This window comes from Aotus nancymaae, unplaced genomic scaffold (genome assembly GCF_030222135.1).
Source record: "Aotus nancymaae isolate 86718 unplaced genomic scaffold, 86718_ANA_hifiasm-v0.15.2.pri h1tg000019l, whole genome shotgun sequence".
Classification (NCBI taxonomy): Eukaryota; Metazoa; Chordata; class Mammalia; order Primates; family Aotidae; genus Aotus; species Aotus nancymaae.
In genome coordinates, this window is record NW_026988431.1 from 31,209,028 (window position 1) to 31,228,681 (window position 19,654).

The following is a 19,654-nucleotide window of genomic DNA, read 5'->3' on the forward strand; positions in this document are numbered from 1 at the left end:
TTGTAGTGTGTTTGAGTAGCTTTTAAAAAACTACTTGAAAGCATTCTCCATTGTTTTAACTATGTTTTATTTTACATTGTTTTAGGACCTTCCACAATCAGTTCCCTTTTGAATTTAATGTAAGGATAAAATTTGTCTTGTTTATAGGAAAATCGGTCTCATTGGATAAGAATAATACAAATCCTATACATTTTTGTCTTAGTTGTCAGGATGTTCAAACCTAACTTAGCATTAAGCTATATTAATACTTCCCAGATGTCGACCACATTCATTTGCCTGTTATTTTTTAAAATTATTTTAAAATTATGCATAAATTAAAATGTACTTTCATCATGGGCGATGGTTATGGTTTAGCTTGTAGCTAATGAAAAGCAAATTTGTAAAAAGTATTGTCTTTATGGTGCATGATTCTAAACTAGCTTTGTAATTTTTTTTAAATCTACATTTAGCTTCATCAAACAGGATTATTGAAAGGATCTTCTCTGGGGCAGTAACAAGGTAAGAAAACGTTTAATTCTGCATTTAAAAATGAACTACAAGTAATACTGTAATGATCTCATTTTAGCAATGCTTCCTGAATAATTTGGCAGTGCTACTAGACCAAATATTATCCTATAAATCATAGTTATGGCTTAATACAAGACAGTAATTCTTTTTAAAAAAATAATTTCAACTTTTCTGATTCAGGGAACACATGTACAGGTCTGTCACATGGGAACAATGTGTGATGATGAGGTTTGGTATATGGAGGATGCTGTCACACAGGCAGTGAGCACAACACCCAGCAGGCAGTCCCTCAGCCCTCACTCTGCTCACTCCCTACCCGCTTCAGCAGACCCCAGTGTCCATTGCCCCTATCTTTATACCCATGTGTACTCAATGTTAGCTTTCACTTACAAGTAAGAACATATGGTATTTGGTTTCCTGTTCCTGTGTTAATTTGCTTAAGACAATGGCCTCCAGCTGCCTCCATGTTGCTGCAGGGACATGATTTCATAATTTTTATGGCTGCATAGTATTCAATGGTATATATATACCACATTTTCTTTATCCAGTCTACTGTTGATATGCATCTAGGTTGATTCCATGTCTTTGCTATTGTGAATAGTGCTGGATAAACATACAAGTGTATGTATATTTTTGGTAGAATGATTTATTTTCCTTTGGGTATATACCCAGTAATAGGATTGCTGGGTCGAATGGTAGTTCTAAGTTCTTTGAGAAATCAACTGCTCTCCACCACAGCTGGACTCATTTACATTCGCACTAACAGTGTATAAGCATTCCCTTTTCTCCACAGCCTCACCAGCATGTGTTATATTTGGACTTTTTAGTAATTGCCATTTTGATGTTGTGAGATGGTATTTTGTTGTGGTTTTTATTTGCATTTCTCTAATGATAAAATGATGTTGAGATTGTTTCATGTTTGTTGGCTGCCTGTGTGTCTTCTGAGAAGTGTCTGTTCATGTCCTTTGCCCATTTTTAAATGGGGTTTTTTTGCTTGTTGATTTAAGTTCCTTATAGATTCTGGATATTAGACCTCTGTTGGATACACAGTTTGAGAATATTTTCTCCAGTTCTGTATTTGTCTGTTAAATCTGTTGATAGTTTATTTTGTTGTGCAAAAACTCTTTAATTTGGTCCTAATCATCAATTTTTGGTTTTGTTGCAATTGCTTTTGAGGACTTAGCCATAAATTATTTGCCTAGGCTGATGTCAAGAAGGGTATTTCCTAGGTTTTCTTCTAGGATTGTTATAGTTTGAGGTCTAACATTTAAGTCTTTAATCCATTGTGAATTAATTTTTTATATGGTGAAAAGTAAGGATCTGGTTTCATTCTTCTGCATATAGCTAACCAGTTATCCCAGCACTGTTTATTGAATAGGGAATCGTCTTTTCATTGTTTTTGTTGACTTTGTCAAATATCAGATGCTTGTAGGTGTGCAGCTTTATTTCTGGGCTCTCTATTCTGTTCCATTCATCTATGTGTCTGTCTTTGTAACAGTACCATGCTGTTTGGGTTACAGTAGCCTTATAGTGTAGTTTGAAGTCAAGTGCTATGATACCTCTGGCTTGGTTGTTTTTGCTTAAGATTGCTTTAGCTATTTGGGCTTTGTTTTTGGTTCCATATGAATTTTGGAATAGTTTTCCCCCCTCCCCCCCGAAAAAAAAACTTCTCTGTGAAAAATGACGTTAGCTTAATAAGAATAGCATTGAATCTGTAAGATTGCCCTGGGCAGTATGGCTATTTTAACAATATTGATTCTTCCTATCCATGACCATGGAATGTTTTTGCATTCGTTTGTGTCATCTCTGATTTCTTTCAGCAGAGTGTTATAGTCCTCCCTGTAGAGATTTTTCACCTCCTTGGTTAGCCATATTCCTAGGTATTTTATTTTGTGTGTGTATGTGTGTGTGGCTATTGTAAATGGGATTGCATTCTTGATTTGGCTCTCAGCTTGAATGCTATTGGTGTATAGAAATGTTAACTGATTTTTATATGTTGATTTTGTATCCTGAAACTTTAATGAAATTGTTATTAGTTCTGAAAGCCTTTTGGCATAGTTTTCAGGCTTTTCTAGGTATAGAATCATGTGGTCAGCAAAGAGAGATAATTTGACTTTTCCTATTTGGATGCATTTTATTTCTTTCTCTTGCCTGATTGCTCTGGCTAAGACTTCCAGTACTGTGTTGAATAGAGTGGTGAGAGTGGGCATCCTTGTCTTGTTCTTAAGGGGATTGTTTCTGGCTTTTGTCCTTTCAGTATAATGCTAGCTGTGTGTTTGTCATAGATAGCTCTTAATATTTTGAAGCATCTCCCTTTGATGCCTAACATGAGTATTAATCCTATATCTAAATACAGATAACAGTATTTTATCCCAGTGATTATTCACATTTGTATTAAAAATCAGATTTCTTTTCGTTGTATTTGCAAATGCCTTCTGGTTTCGCCCTCTAGGCCTTTGAAGATCAGAATGCTAGTTGCCCTTTATAAGGCATCTAGCATTCTAATTTTTAAAAAGATCAGCTGACATAATACTTTATTTCTTAGCCTGTCATCCTGATAAACAGTTCTGAGTAATTGCTCAGGAAATTTTATAACCATGTGTTTTCTTCAGGGGAAAAACCATACAGAAAGAGGGAAGAATGAGCTATGCAGATTTTGTTTGGTTTTTGATCTCTGAGGAAGACAAAAGGAATCCTACCAGGTATGACTTCTAAGTTTCCTTTGCCAAGATGCCAAACACATGCACAAAGCTTGAAAAAGTCGTGGTGCATATTATACCTAGCGTAGCCAACTCAACCTGGCAATACTAAGGTGAATTAGACTTAGTTTCTGCCATCTGAGAGCTCTCAGTCTTGGTACTGAATCCATGTTCATGGCATATCAAGAGAAGTGCTATTATCCACAGAAACAAAGGTGAAATGACATGTAAGCTGATGACAAGTAGGGCTAGTAAGCATTTGTGTGGAATATGGGAATAGATACTGTGAATTATTTGTTTTATCATCTTACTGGTTAAGTGGTAAACCTTTACCATTAGAGAGGGAAAGCAAATTGTGGATGACTATTATATAAGAACACATCCTCATTCTGCCAGGTGAATTCGTCTATGCTTTTTCTTGGCACTTTCAGACACACCTTGATAGGATTTATGAATTCACACATTTCTTTCTTTCCATCTCTTGTTTAAGCAAAAAATTTAGATGCCTTACTTCTTATCCCTACTTTGTGTAACATAATGCACTGTAGTTTGTTTTCAGTACCAAAGGAGGGAGGGGTTATAGTCTTTGATGGTGCTTGCAGGTATAACTAACTCAGCTATGTTAATATTGGTTTAAAAAGTTATCTAAATGTTGAATATGACCAGGTATGATGACTCATGTCTGTAATGCCAGAACTTTGGGAGGCCAGGACAGGAGGATTACTTGAGGCCTGGAGTTTGAGACCAGCCTGGGCAACATAGTGAGGCTCCATCTCTTCAGAAAATTTTTTAATAGCTGGGAATGGTGATGCACACGTGTAGTCCTAGCTACTCGAGAGGCTGAGGCAGGAGGGTCGCTTGAGGGCAGGAGTTTTTGAGGCTGTAGTGAGCTAGGATCATGCCATTATACTCCATCCTGGGTATCAGAGCAGGACACAATCTCTAAAAAAATAAATAAATGTTGAATATATTGTTTAGAAGTTGTTGAAATAAAAATAAGCTATTTCTTGAACAGCTTGTTAGATTATTTTTAAATAACTTTGTTTTCCATTTCAAAAGTAATAATTTACTTAGAAAACATGAATGAGCAGAAGAAAAATAAATTTTAATACCAGTAATTTTAATACCCAGAAAAAAAACTATTAAAAATTGGTATATATGGTAGTCTTTTTCTGTTTTTCTTTTTTTTTCGAGATGGAGTCTCACTTTGTCGCCCAGGCTGGTGTACAATGGTGTGATCTTGGCTCACTGCAACCTCTGCCTCCCAGGTTCAAGTGATTCTCCTGCCTCAGCCTCCTGTGTAGTTGGGATTACAGATGCACGTCACCATGCCTAGCTAATTTTTGTATTGTATTTTTTTTAGTAGAGACAAGGTTTCACCATGTTGGTCAGGCTGGTCTGAAACTCCTGACCTCATGATCTGCCCACCTCGGCCTCCCAAAGTGCTAGGATCACAGGCGTGAGCCACCACACCCAGCCAGTAGTCTTTTTCATATACAGGCATAGTATCTCTTATCTGAAATTCTTGAATACAGAAGTGTTTCAGTTTTGGGATTTTTTCAGGTTTTGAACTATTTATGTTATACTTACCAGTTGAGCATCCTAAATCCAAAATCCAAAATGCTCCAGTGACTGTTTCCTTTGAGTATGAGTTTTGATTGTCTTGTTGGTACTTGAAAAGTTTTGGATTTTCGGCTGGGTGCAGCGGCTCACACCTGTAATTCCAGCACTTTGGGAAGCCAAAGCAAGCAGATCACCTGAGGTCAGGAGTTCAAGACCGGCCTGGCCAACATGGTGAAACCCTGTCTCTATTAAAAATATAAAATATTAGCTGGGCATGGTGGTACATGCCTATAATCCCAGCTACATGGGAGGCTGAGGCAGGAGAATCACTTGAACCCAGAAAGTGTAGGTTGCAGTGAGCTGAGATTGCACCATTGCACTCCAGCTTGGGTGACTAGAGGAAAACTTGATCGCAAAAAAAAAAAAAAAAATTAAAGATCTAAATGAAATGAAGACATCTCATGTTCATGGATCAGAAGACATCCAATGTTCATGGATCATCATTAAGATGGCAGTAATTCCCAAACTAATCTACAGATTCCTAACAAAATACTAGTTACTTTGAGTCAAAAGCTTTTTTTGTTTTTTGGTGTTTTTTTCCCCAGAAATGGAAAAGCTGAATCTTGAATTCCTATGGAAATAAAAAGAAACCAGAGTAACTAAAACAAACAATCCTGAAAAAGGACAGAAAAATTGTAGGACTCACACTTCCCTATTCCAAAATATTTCACTACAAAGTGAAAGTAAACAAGACTGTGTGGCACTTGTATAATGATGGACATAAAAATAAATGAAATTGAATTGAGAATTCAGAAATATATCCTCACATTTATGGCTAATTTATTTTCAACAAGGATGCTGGATGCCAAGACAATCCAATTGGGGAAAAACAGTGTTTTTAATAAATAGTGCTGGGACAACTGGATATCATAACAAAATAATATTAGGTTGATACAAAAGTAATTGCAGTTTTTGCAATCTTTCAATAGCAAAAAAACCGCAATAACTTTTGCACCAACCTTAAATTGGCCCCTTAGTTCACATACTACAAAAATTAAAAGTTAAATAGATCACAGACCAAAATGTAAGAGCTAATACTATAAAAATTTTAGAAGAAAATAATAGAGGAGTAAATTTTCATGACCTTGGTTAGCATTTTCTTAGATGTGATGCCAAAAGCCTAAGTATCAACAGAAAAAGTCGATGAATTGGACTTCATCAAAATTATAAACTTTTGACTGGGTGCGGTAACTCATGCCAGTAATCCCAGCATTTTGGGAGGCCAAAGCAGGTGGATTGCCCAAGCTCAGGAATTCAGTACCAGCCTAGGCAACATGGTGAAACCCCATCTCTACCAGAAATACAAAATTTGTCCAGGCACGGTGGCATGTGCCTGTGGTCCCAGCTACTTGGGAGGCTGAGGTGGGAGGATCACTTGAGCCTGGGAGGCAGAGGTTGCACTGAGTTGAGATTACGTCACTGTATTCCAGCCTGGGTGGCAGAGTGAGACCCCATCTCAAAAAAAAGAAAAAAATTAAAACTTCTGTGCTTCAAAAGATACAATCAAGAAAGTAAAAAGACAACCCACAGCATGGCAAAAGATATTTGCAGATGATGTATCTGATAAGGAACTTGTATCCAGAATGTGTAAACAACACTTACAACTCAATAACAGATGGCCCAATGTAAAACATGGACAAAGGATCTGAATAGATGTTTTTCCAAAGAAGATGTATACATGGCCAATAAGCACCTGAAAAGATGCTTGGCATCATTAGTCATCAGAGAAATGCAAATCAAAACCACAGTGAGATACCACTTCACACTAAGATAGTTATCAAAGAGTCAGATAATAACAACAGGTGCTGCCAAGAATGTGGAGAAATTGGAACCCTCATACATTACAAGTAGGAACGTAAAATGGTACAGCCATTAAGAAAAGTCTGACATTTCCTCAAACGGTTAAACATAGAGTTACCATATGACCTAGCAATTCCACTCCTGGGTATACACCCAAAATATATGAAAATATATCCACACAAAAACTTATACATTCATTTTCATATAGCCAGAAGTTGGGAACAGCCCCAGAAAAACAAATGTGATATATTCATATAATCGAGTATTATACAGCAGTAAACAGAAATGAAGTACTGATACATACTACACATGATTGGATCTTGAAAACCTTATGTGAAGTAAAAGATGCAAGTCACAAAACACCACATATTATATGAATTCATTTATATAAGTTGTCCAGAATAGGCAAATGTATAGAAACAGGAAATAGGTTAATGGTTGCCTAGTCCATGGAGAGCCTGTGGTGGAATGAGGAATGAGTGCTAATGGGTATGCAGTCTCTTTTTGTAGGTGATGAAATTGTCCCTATATTAATTGTAGTGATGGTTATACAACTCTGTGAATGTTAAAAAACATTGAATAAGGGCCGGGCACAGTGGCTTACGCCTGTAATCCCAGCACTTTGGGAGGCCGAGGCGGGTGGATCACGAGGTCAAGAGATCGAGACCATCCTGGTCAACACGGTGAAACCCCGTCTCTACCAAAAATACAAAAAATTAGCTGGGCATGGTGGTGTGTGCCTGTAATCCCAGCTACTCAGGAGGCTGAGGCAGGAGAATTGCCTGAACCCAGGAGGCGGAGGTTGCGGTGAGCCGAGATCGCACCATTGCACTCCAGCCTGGGTAACAAGAGCGAAACTCCGTCTCCAAAAGAAAAAAAAAAAAAAACATAGAATAGTACATTTTTCCCCCCCGGTCCTTGATTCAGGAGAATAGTACATTTTAAAAGGAACGATTATATGTGAAATATATTTCGGTAAGCCTATTTTAAAGAAAGACTTAAGATACTACAAAGTATGTTCTGTAAACAAAATGAAATTAATGTGGAAATTCATAAGAGAAAGACAACTGGAAAATCTCCACACACTTGAATATTAAACAGCACACTTCTAAACAATCCTTGGATTAAAAAGGATGACTCAAGGGGAATTAGATATTCACAAAGTGATAAAGGAATGCTACAAATAACATATATCCACAAAAATATGGTGACCTCAATGAAATGGACCAATTTCCTTTAAAGTCACAAATTAATAAAACTCACCTAAGAAGAAATACATAACCTGAATAGTCAGATATCTATTAAAGAAAATTAAATTTATAGTTTAAAACCTCCTGAAAAAGAAATCTCCCAGCCCAGATAGTTTTACTGTGTTCTTATAGTCATTTGAAGAAGAAATAATACCAAATTCTGCACCACCTTTTTCAGAAAACAGGAAGGGGAAGAATAATTCCCAACTCATTTTATAAAGCCAGTATTACCTTGGTAACAAAACCAGATAAACACCTACAAGAAAATAAAACTACAGACTGACATCCCTCTTGAATATAGACCCAAAATCATTAACAAAATACTAGTAAGTCAAGCCTTAGTTCCTTAGACTTTCAGGTCCCTCTTCCAGAATCTGCAGGTGCCCCAAGGGAAAGATGGTCCCAAATGCTAGGTGCCCCTCTCTGGATTTTTTTCTTCTATATCTGGATACCATAATGCTTCACTGCCCTGTTAATTCTCCAGCACCTTTGAACTGTTTTTTTTTTCTATGTGGGGTCCCCTCAATTTCCTCAGTAGAAGGCTTGATCCCACTTAGGTAATCATTAGCAGAAGTGGAGCTCTTCAGATCAGCTTTTCACATCATGAGATCCATAACTGGATTCTCATAAAATATTACCAACAGGTTTTTTGAGTCAAAAGCTTTCTTAGACCTCCTTCTTTGGTGCTTCTTTTCTACCTTGCATGTTGCCTTTCTCCTAGCCTTTTCTCTTTCATTCATTGATCCTTATGCTCTCCAATATTCACAGAATTATATCTGCTTAATCTACCACATCTTTCAGATATTATTGAGACTCCATTATTTGCCAGTGACTAGTATTTTATATGTAATGGCTTATTTAATTCTCATATCACTATGAGTTGAGGTAGCAGTAGTCCCATTTTTCAGTTGAGGAAACAGAAGTTCTAAGAGACTGTGCAGCTAGTAAGTGTCCTCGCTTGGATTCAAACTCAGGTTTGTATCTCTCCCAAACCTGGACTCTTTATCACTATAATATATATGGCCTGTCATGCCAGACAGCGTTCATTTGCATGTCTCTTCTTTCCAACTAGGGCTGTAGACTCCCTAAAAGAGAGTTCTTTTGGTGTCATGAAATTGCTATTGCTTAAGAGAATAAAAATTAGTCCAATTATAGAAGAAAGTAACTACTGATTTTGCCTTATTGATATTTGTTTCCTTGGTTTCTAGTAGCACTTATTAGGTACCCTGTGTGTTATTCTTAGTGGTTTACATTGCTTTACTAAAGCAGAGTGTGAGCAGAAAATAGTGAATTTTGACAAAAATATCTATACAGATGCTCCTCCACTTACAGTAGGTTTACGTCCTGATAAACCCAGCATCACTTGAAAATATAAATCAAAAATTATTTAATATACCTAACCTGTTGAACATTATAGCTTAGCATAGCCTGCCTTAAATGTGCTCAGAACACATCTTAGCCTACAGTTGGACAAAATCATGTAGCACAAAGCCTACTCTATAATAAAGTGTTGAGTATCTCATATAATTTATTGAATACTATACTGAAAGTGAAAACAGAATGATTGTATTGGTACTTAAAGTGCAGTTTCTAATGAATGCATATGGCTTTCACACCATTGTAAAGTCAAAAAATTCTAAGTCAAACTAAGTCAGAGACTGTCTATAGAATCAAAATCAAACTCGTATTTAAGAAAATGGAATAGGCACCACTTTGCAGAAATTGGGTTTCTGGCTTATAAATTACATGGGTAGAAAAAACTGAATTTTGTTTTAAAAAAAAAAGTAATACATTCACTAAGGTGTGAATAATCCTGTGTGAATGCTGCATGAAATTAGGATCTAGAATCTTTCCTATGCCTAGTAAGAGGTAGATATGGAAAGTATCTGGGTAGTTTTTTTCTGTGGACAGACTCTTGCAAACCCTCTTTTGGTATGTCCTTTAATCTCTCTGTCCTGGTTTTTATCATATTCTGCTTCTACCTTAGTCATCTGGCTAGGTGTCACCTACAGCAGTTATTTCATTCACCTTTGTTATACCTAAGGGCACTAGGCTAGTGCCTTTCACAGTAGTAGATAATAAAATTTGTATACTGAATATGCAACAGAATATATATTCAGTTACTGCCTAAGCAATAATGGAATTTCCAATAACTTTCTTCTTGAATAGCATACAGGGGTTTATATTAGGGGTAAAAAAATCACTGGCTCAGCATTTAATTTCATTCAGTCCAAGGAAAGGACAAGAAGTAATCTTGGCTCACACCTGTAGTCCCAGCTACTTCGGAAGCGGAGGCACAAGAATCGCTTGAAGTGTGGGGTAAGGAGCAGAAGGTTTCAGTGAGCTGAGATTGTGCCACTGCACTCTAGCCTGGGCAACAGAGCGAGACTGTGTCTCAAAAAAAAAAAAAAAAAAAGTAATCTTCTTTATGTCTATAATTTTAGAAATATAATTTGTCATTAATACGCTTTGAAAAACCAAATATTGGTAAATATAGTAGAAATTTAATACTAGTGCTCTCTGGTCAGTTATTCCTTTTGTGTGTTCTGTTTTCCAACTTTCCTACAATAAATAGTCATTATTTCTAGGCTCTGAAAAGATCAGTTACCTTTGATAAGAAAAAAACAGAAAGTCTGCATTGAAAGAAACGTTAGAGAGTATCCAGTACTTTTTTTAAGTTTTTTTTTTCAAATCCACATAGAAAAAGTAGATGTGTAGAGTATCCAGTACTTTTAATAAGAAAATTTCCTCTCAACATGTCCTACATGTATTAACCATCCGTCCAGCCCCTGCTGCTAAAATTTCAGGGACAGGTAACTATCCACTGAGGCAGCCTGTTTCATTTTTCTCTTTCATTCATTGAACCTTATGCTCTCCAATATTCACAGAATTATATCTGATTAATCTACCACATCTTTCAGATATTTAAAAGCAGTTATCATGTGCCTTTGGCAAATACTCAGGCAGTATGTCTATCTGTTTGCATTCTAGCAGTCTAGCTTTCTTTCTCTCTAATGGGCTATTACAAAGAAATGTATGCTTCAACTTTATTTATTGTAACGATAAGATTGTTTGTCTTAGTTCTTAATTGAAAATGCAAGTAACTAAAGTATTTCCGTTTCTTTTTCACAGTAAAGTAAGTTGCGTTTCACTTCAGTCCTGTTAAATCCTTATTAAAATCAAGATTTACTTTCTTCCCTTTTGCTTGATTTTGGTTCTCTTAAGTAATGAGGAATTTCAAGACACCAAGAGATCTTAAAGACCAGTCAGAGGACAGTCCCCTGCCCCTTTTGTACTAAAACCATTATTACTTTAAAAAAAAAAAAAAAAGGAAAAAGACACAACAGTGTAACAACCAGTTATTACATGTATTGCAGCCCTCTGCAACTCTTCAAGGTTTTTCCCGCAATCAGGAATAGTTTCACAGTGGGGCAGCATTCTGCCCCTTTTATATTCTAAGAGTAGATATGATGTGACTGAAACCTCACCATAGCCAACCTGTTACCTCATATTCAATAAACCCAATGAATGTCCCCTTTGTTCTTTAATATAAAAACATTAAACATCAAGTTGGTACAATTTTTAAAATATATTTCTCAAAAAGACCTTGCGCAGTCTAGGCAACATAGGAAGACCCAATCTCTACAAAAAAAATTTTTTTAATTAGCCAGGTGTGGTGGTACATGCATGTGGTCCCAGTTACTTTGGAGGCTGAGGCAGGAGGCTCACTTGAGCCCAAGAGGTTGAGGCTGCAGTGAGCTATGACTCCACTACTGCACTCCAGCTTGGGTAACAGAATGAGAGCCTCTCTCAAAAACAAAAAATAAACTTTCCAAGTATTACATATTCAATTTTTTGCAATAACGTAAACTATGTCTTTCTCAGAAAAAGTACACACAGATCTTAATGTGACTTACTTGAAAACAGTCAATAGTTACAACTTAGTTATTTTCACATTTCTCTCCCCAAAGGAGATTTTTTTTAAACCATTAAAGGTGTGGTTCTTAATATGGTTTCAAAGTGGGAATTTGTACAACAGTCTCCTAGAACCTTCCCTTGAAAAGTTTCAGTTTGCCATGAATTTGTGGTTCTTTAGAAAAATATTGTTCCCTATTACCAATGAATGTTGTTGTTGCCTTCATAAAGGATATAGGAGAAGAGATAATAACAAAGTGTTGGAAACTGGAAAGCAAATAAACATAGCAGACCACCTGAATCCCAAGCCAGCAGAGGGAAAAACCAAGAAGCAACCAGATATACCCAGCAAAACCTCCAAACATTCAGGATTTGGGGATACCAGTAACCTTGGAAGTGGGTGGTGGGGTAAATGTAAAGCCAAAAACAGGAGACCTGATAGAAAGTTTGTTTAAATGAACAGTTGATCTTCAGGTCATGTCCTCTACCCTAGCATAAAACTGGTGCTTTATTCCCTGAAGAGTATAAAACAGAGGGCCTCCGGACTAGGGAGCACTGGGCACAGCTGAGATGTGGATGCGATCTTGAAAACAGATGAAATGAGTGTATGCATACTGAATGCTGAGATGCCCAGTCTTCATTCCTCACTCAGCTAACAGAATGCTGCCTACCTGCCCTGAACCTCCAAGCAAGAAACTAAAAGATGCTTTTCTGGGGAATGGACCTGCCCAAGAATAAAGACCTGAAGATTTGTCACGGGGTCATTCCCAAGGAAAAAAACTCAGCCCATTCATTTTACAGTAAAGCCCAGAGTCAACAAACCCACTAATCAGAACCTCCAATCAGCTTTTTAGCATGTACTCTCAAATATGAGCAGAGAACAGAGGATCACTAGATAACTGAGTAAAGCCTCTTACACAAAAGATAAAGGCCACACTAATGGGTGGGGTGGGGGGGAGGAGATAACTTGGACAAAACAGAGACTTTCTGAGAAAATAAATCTTTAACAAGAAAGAAAACAGTGATTAATATCCTCAGAGAGATATGAGAAGAAATTTTATATTCACAGGACACGAACAGAATGATACTTTTTATGAAAGGAACATTCAGGAAACCAAAAAGCTCTGAGCAATCAAAACTACAATAGCAGAAATAAGAAAACAGAATGTTTAGAAGATAAAGCTGTGTAACCCTCCCAGGAAGAAACCCCCTCCCCTAAAAAAGATGAAGCAATAGAAAATAAAGATAAGATATGAAAATTGGAGAACCAGGTCAAAAAAATTTAATATAATTAGAAATTGAAATATGGTACAAGTCACATAGGTTTAAAATTTAGCCACAGGCCAGGCGTGGTGGCTCACACCTATAATCCCAGCACTTTGGGAGGCTGAGGCGGGTGGATCACAAGGTCAAGAGATCGAGACCATCCTGGTCAACACGGTGAAACCCCATCTCTACTAAAAATACAAACATTAGCTGGGCATGGTGGTGCACGCCTGTAGTCCCAGCTACTCAGGAGGCTGAGGCAGGAGAATCGCTTGAACCCAGGAGGTGGAGGTTGCGGTGAGCCGAGATCGTGCCATTGCACTCCAGCCTGGGTAAAAAGAGCGAAACTCCGTCTCAAAAAAAATAAAATAAAATAAAATTTAGCCACAATGGAAAAATTTAAAAATAGGTCAAATTAATTTAGTTATATATCAGTTTTGTATTTGTACTGAGAAAACATCAAATTTGATTAGCCACGTTTCAAATGCTCAAAAGGCCACATGTGGCTAGTAGCTATACCATACTGGGCTATGTAGATCTGAATAACAGTTTTTAAAAAAAAAAAAGGGCAGGGAAGAGATATGAAAATTTTCAAAGACTGAAGGGTAGTAGTTTCCAAACTGAATAGGTTCTCATAAAAGCCCAGCCAAATAGATGAGTTAGATCTCAACAAGGCACTCCATCATGATATTTCAAACTACCAAGAACTCAGAGAAACCTCTGCAGGCTTCTAAGAGGAAAAAAACAAAATGGGTTATAGTCAAAGGAATAGAAACCAATAAAGCTTTAGACTTCTCATCAATACTGATAGACAATATGGATCAATACTTTTAAAAAGTATGAAGGAAAAGGCCAGGCACAGTAGCTCACACCTATAATCCCAGCACTTTAGGAGGCCAAGACCAGAGGATCCCTCGAGACCAGAGTTCGAGACCAGCCTGGGCAATATAGTGAGACCCTGTGTCTACAAAAAAAAAAAAAAAAATTTTTAATTAAAAATTAGCCAGGCTGGGTGTGGCGGCTCACACCTGTAATCCCAGCACTTTGGGAGGCCAAGGTGGGTGGATTGCCTAAGGTCAGAAATTCAACACCAACCTGGTCAATATGGTGAACCCCATCTCTACTAAAAAACACAAAAATTAGCTGGGCGTGGTGGCGGACACCTGTCATCCCAGCTACTTGGGAAGCTGAGACAGGATACTCACTTGAACTGGGGAGGCAGAGGTTGCAGTGCCGAGATTGCACCAATTTACTCCAGCCTGGGCAATACAGTGATAGAGTGAGACTCCATCTGGATTTAAAAAAAAAAAAAAAATTAGCCATGGCATGCACCTGTAGTTCCAGCTACTTGGGAAGATTGCTTGAGTCCAGGAGTTCAAGACTGCAGTGAGTCATGTTGTGCCTCTACACTCCAGCCTGGGCAGCAGAGTGAGACCCCATTTCTAAAGTGAAAAAAAAAAATCTGCAGGCAAAACACCACCAACCTCTAATTCTATAACCAGCCAAAATACCAACCATATTAGAGGATAGAAAAAAGGCATTTTCAAAGATTCAAGATCTCAGAAAATATACCTGCCATGCTCCCTCATTTAATAGGCTACTGGAGAATGCACAGAGTAACAAAATAATGAAGACACAAAACAAAGAATGAGGAAAATGTGAGAAACAAGAAATAGGACAAAGGCGAAAGGAATCCCTAGATGAAACTGTGAGCCAGGCCTAGAGTCCAAGTAGCCCAGATTAGAGTAGGTCAGAAGGAACCAAGGAAGACTTCATCAAGAACATGCAGCTGACAGAGCACCTCATGGGACTGAGTGTGGATTTAGACAACCAGCAGAGATTTAGGGGTTGAATTAGTAACAAGTACACAGAAAACTAAGCAAATAAGAGATAAAAGAAAAATATAAAGTTATATATTCTAAATGTTGAGCAAGTTAACTTTATTAAGAGGATGAGAAGGGCAGGTAGGCAAAGTGGTGAGAAATCGTAAAAGAACTAAAGTTCATCTTTCATAGTGTGAAATCAATACATTGGTTTTTTGGTTTTGGTTTTTGGTTTTTTGGGTTTTTTTTTTTTTTTTTTTTTGAGGAGGGAGTCTCATTCTTTCACCCAGGCTGGAGTACAGTGGTGTAATGTTGGCTCACTGCACCCTCCACCTCCCAGGCTCAAACAATCCTCCCACCTCAGCCTCCCAAGCAGCTGGGACTACTGGCATGCACCACCATGCCCAGCTAATTTTTTGTATTTTTAGTAGAGACAGGGTTTCATCATGTTGGCCAGGCTTATCTCAAACTCCTGAACCTCAAGTCATCTGCCCGACTCAGTCTCCCAAAGTGCTGGGATTACAGGCATGAGCCACCATGCCCAGTTCTTAAACAGTTCTTACAACAAATATAAGAAAGGAGTGATATAAGCATGTTATCTGAAAATAGGAAGGTAAAAAGCAAAATAATCAGGTGTTGAACATGGTTGGTTCTGGGTAAAAAAATAAAGGGAAGAAGGGGTATGCTATTTTTTCTAACAAACTTGGTAAAACTATATGTAACCCTGAAGTATACATAATATGTAATTTTTCTTTTAAAAGAAACATAGTAAATCTGGATGAATAAAAGATCTTTACCGGGCCCATGATAATGAATGTCCTTATCGCCTAGCATCGAGTATTGGTTCCGCTGCATGGATGTGGATGGGGATGGCATACTCTCCATGTATGAGCTGGAGTACTTCTATGAGGAGCAGTGTGAACGGATGGAAACCATGGGAATAGAGCCCTTGCCATTCCATGACTTACTGTGCCAGATGCTTGACCTAGTGAAGCCAGCCACTGATGGTGAGACCAAGCAATGGGACATTTGCACTGTTCACCTATGTATCTGGGGCGGGTTACAGAATCCTAGATTGTCCTAAATTATTTAACTTTTCAGAGTCTTCTAACCAGGCTTCCCAGTACAGAGGTGTTTAAAGTTTCTCCTTGACTATTAGTGTAGCAATTTTTTTTTTTTGAGATGTAGTCTCGCTTTGTCACCCAGGCTGGAGTGCTGTGGTACAATCTCAGCTCACTGCAACCTCCACCTCCTGGATTCAAGCGATTCTTCTGCCTCAGCTTCCCAAGTAGCTGGGATTACAGGAGTCTGTCACCATGCCCAGCTAATTTATGTATTTTTAGTAGAGACAGGATTTCACCATGTTGACCAGGCTGGTCTTGAACTCCTGACATCAGGTGATCCACCTGCCTCAGCCTCCCAAAGTGCTGGGGTTACAGGCATAGGCCACCACGCCCAGCCTTAGTGTAGCAATTGATGGTGAGTCTACTATTTAAGAAATAGGAATTTAAGGCCGGGTGCGGTGGCTCACGCCTGTAATCAACACTGGGAGGCTGAGGCAGGCCAATCACGAGGTCAGGAGATCAAGACCATCCTGGCCAACATGATGAAATCCTATCTCAAAAAAAAAAAAAAGAAAAGAAATAGGATTTTACACCAGGCACGGTGGTGTGTGCCTGTAGTCCCAGCTACAGAGGCTGAGCTGGGAGGATTGCGTTATGATTGTGCATGTGAGTAGCCACTGCACTCCAACCTGGGCCACACAGCAAGACCCCATCTCTTTTTTAAAAAGAAAATGAAAGCGGGGTTTGGGGGATGAAAGAGGATTTTTCCTTAGACACAGAAAGCACATGAGGAGAGATGGGAAGGAACTGCTTGATGGGCACAGAGTTTCCTTTTGGGGTGATATTGTTACAGAACTAGAAAGTGGTAATGGTTGTACAACATTGCGAGTGTACTAAAAGCCACTAAATTGTGCACTTTAAATTTGTTTAAATGGTGAATTTGTTAGTGAATTTTACCTCAATTAAATTTTTTTATTTTGAAAATAGGACTTTTATAATAAACATACATCTATACTTTTAGACGTCAGTGAAAGTTTTTTTGTCTTGCCAAAATAGCTCTTGATGAAATTTACCAGATTTGTTTCTTTTTATGTAGGCAAAATAACTCTAAGAGATCTGAAGAGATGCAGAATGGCTCACATCTTCTATGACACTTTCTTTAATCTGGAGAAATATTTAGACCATGAACAGAGAGATCCCTTTGCGGTCCAGAAGGTATCAGTATAATTTTAACTTTTATTTGAGGGCTGCAGTATCAGGGGCTGTGTGTGCTACATATTAAAATGGTGTCTACATGCTGGAATTTCAGTAAAGAGAAAACATTTACAACATTACATTAAAGACTAAAAAGAGGCAACAAAGGACCTAGGGCACATGTCTCTCCACAGCTGATCATCAGGTTTAGGTAACCTGCATCTGCCTAAGCACCTTCCATTGAATGAACTGTATAGCTTATCTGCTGATACAGACACTGGAAACTCGTTACAAACAAGTAGTTTTGAAAAAAATTTGTCCTTCTAACTTTTAAAAATAAATCAACAGGGCCAGGCACAGTGGCTCACACCTGTAATCTCAGCACTTGGGGAGGCTGAGACAGGTGGATCATGAGGTCAGGAGATCGAGACCATGCTTGCCAACATGGCGAAACCCCGTCTCTACTAAAAATACAAAAAAAATTAGCTGGGCATGGTGGCGTGTGCCTGTAGTCCCTGCTACTCAAGAGGCTAGGGCAGGAGAATCGCTTGAACCCAGGTTGTGGAGGTTGCAGTGAGTCAAGATCGTGCCACTGCACTCCAGCCTGGGTGAGAGAGTGAGACTCTGTCTCAAAAAAAAAACAGTAGGCACATCTGTATTAGAAACTATATTGGCCTTGATTCAGTTGTACCATTCACTTTCAGGATTCCATGGTAAATAGCTTTCCCCATTGCAGTGAAACCTAGAAGTTTTCCATGATAGAAAACCTTAAAATAATATAACACTATTATTTTAAGTGTTAATGATTGCTATACATGGCTATCAGTTTTGAATGTCATTCTACATCTGAATAAAGATGAATACCATTCCCTAGACACAAAAACGTGTGGACCCTCAGAAAACCCTGGATATATGATCCATGTTAAAAATAAAAATGAATCTCCACTGCCCTTATGTTACATACAAGAAAAAATAAATAAATAATAAAAATGGAATATCACCCCTTTTTACCATTCCTCTAAGAAGTAAAAATTATGTTAAGAAGACTATTTCAGTTGAGTAACAATAAACTTTAAGAAGCTTTTGCAGTCTTTTTTCTTCTACATGTTCCATAACTGTTTGACCTAAATAGTAGTAAGACTATGAAGATTACCTTCTAAAAACAAATATTCTGCAGCCGATCTCCACATATCAAGTTGCATTATCACTGGTTTAAAGCCTATTTCATTGAATTTAACATGCTCCATTGCTTTATATTTCTCTAAGCAAAAACAAAACCCCAAATATTGCCAGTTGTAAGCCTGTGATGCATTGCAAGTTCATAAATGTTAAAAGACAGAGATGGGGTCTTAAAATAAATTAAGTATAGTAATTAATAGTGGTCATTGTTTAGGAACTTAACATTATTCTTGGCATAACTAACTCTAGACCCTACGGCAGCACTTACTCATGTTCAGCTTGGAAAGACAGTTTATCTGAAACATACAATTCAAGAAAACTCATGAAAATGTGTGGTCTTTTCCCTCTTCACTTACTTTCTTTGTGATACCATTTTTGCTCTAAAATTTTTACCTTTAAATTTTACTTTTCTTTATAAATGGTATAATTATTGATATTTGTTCTGATCCACAAAGAACATTATTAGCCAGAAAGTGCTTAATAAATTCTGGGCACTGTGTTGAAGAGATACTGTATATATGAAGATGACAGAGATACAAGAACAAAGGTGGCAACCAAAACATCTACATTAGAAAAAAGGAAGTGATATGGAGAGAAGGGCTGTTGCCAGGAAGATATCACAGACAAGATGGTATCTGAGTTGGCTTTTAAACAACAAAAATTTGCCAGAGAATGGGGGTTTGGGGAAGGTACATTTCAGGCGGGCCTGTGCAAACCACAAGTCACTCCAGGTGGCTGCTGTGCACAGTGCCAGAGGAGAGGGGACCAGAGAAACGTCTCTAATTTCAAGGTTAAAGAATCTAGACTTACCAGATGCTGTGCCTTGTGCTTGTAATCCCAGCTACTTAGGAAGTTAAGACAGGAGGATCACTTGAAGCCAGGGGTTCGAGACCAGCCTGAGCAACATAGCGAGACCCTGTGTCTACAAAAAAATTTAAAAATTAGCAGGGCATGGTGGCATACCTGTAATCTCAGCTACTCAGTAGGCTGAGCCAGGAGAATCACTTGACCCCCAATGTTGAGGCTGGCAGTAAGCTATTATTACATCACTGCACTCTAGACTGGGCAACAGAGTGAGACTCTGTCTCTTTAAAAAAAAAAGTTGGAATCAGCCAAGCATGGTGGCTCACACTTGTAAACCCAGCACTTTGGGAGGCTGAGGTGGGCAGACACCTGAGGTCAGGAGTCCAAGACCAGCTTGGCCAACATGACGAAACCCCATCTCTACAAAATTCAAAAATTAGCTGGACATGGTGACACTAGCCTGTAGTCCCAGCTACCTGGGAGGCTGAGGCAAAAGAATTGCTTGAACACAGGAGGCGGAGGCTGCAGTG

General features: G+C 38.1%; 1 protein-coding gene across 7 annotated transcripts in view; it reads left to right on the top strand.

The window, feature by feature from the left end:
- Positions 1–19,654, top strand: part of PPP2R3A (protein phosphatase 2 regulatory subunit B''alpha) — a 196,234-nt gene that overhangs the window by 154,205 nt on the left and 22,375 nt on the right. For all 7 annotated transcript variants that reach the window (XM_064378719.1, XM_064378718.1, XM_064378717.1 and 4 more), the window contains 4 exons: positions 450–498; positions 3,120–3,209; positions 15,715–15,890; positions 17,044–17,162. In XM_064378719.1, coding sequence (XP_064234789.1) covers positions 450–498; positions 3,120–3,209; positions 15,715–15,890; positions 17,044–17,162 — 434 coding nt within the window. The remainder of the gene's footprint in view (positions 1–449; positions 499–3,119; positions 3,210–15,714; positions 15,891–17,043; positions 17,163–19,654) is intronic.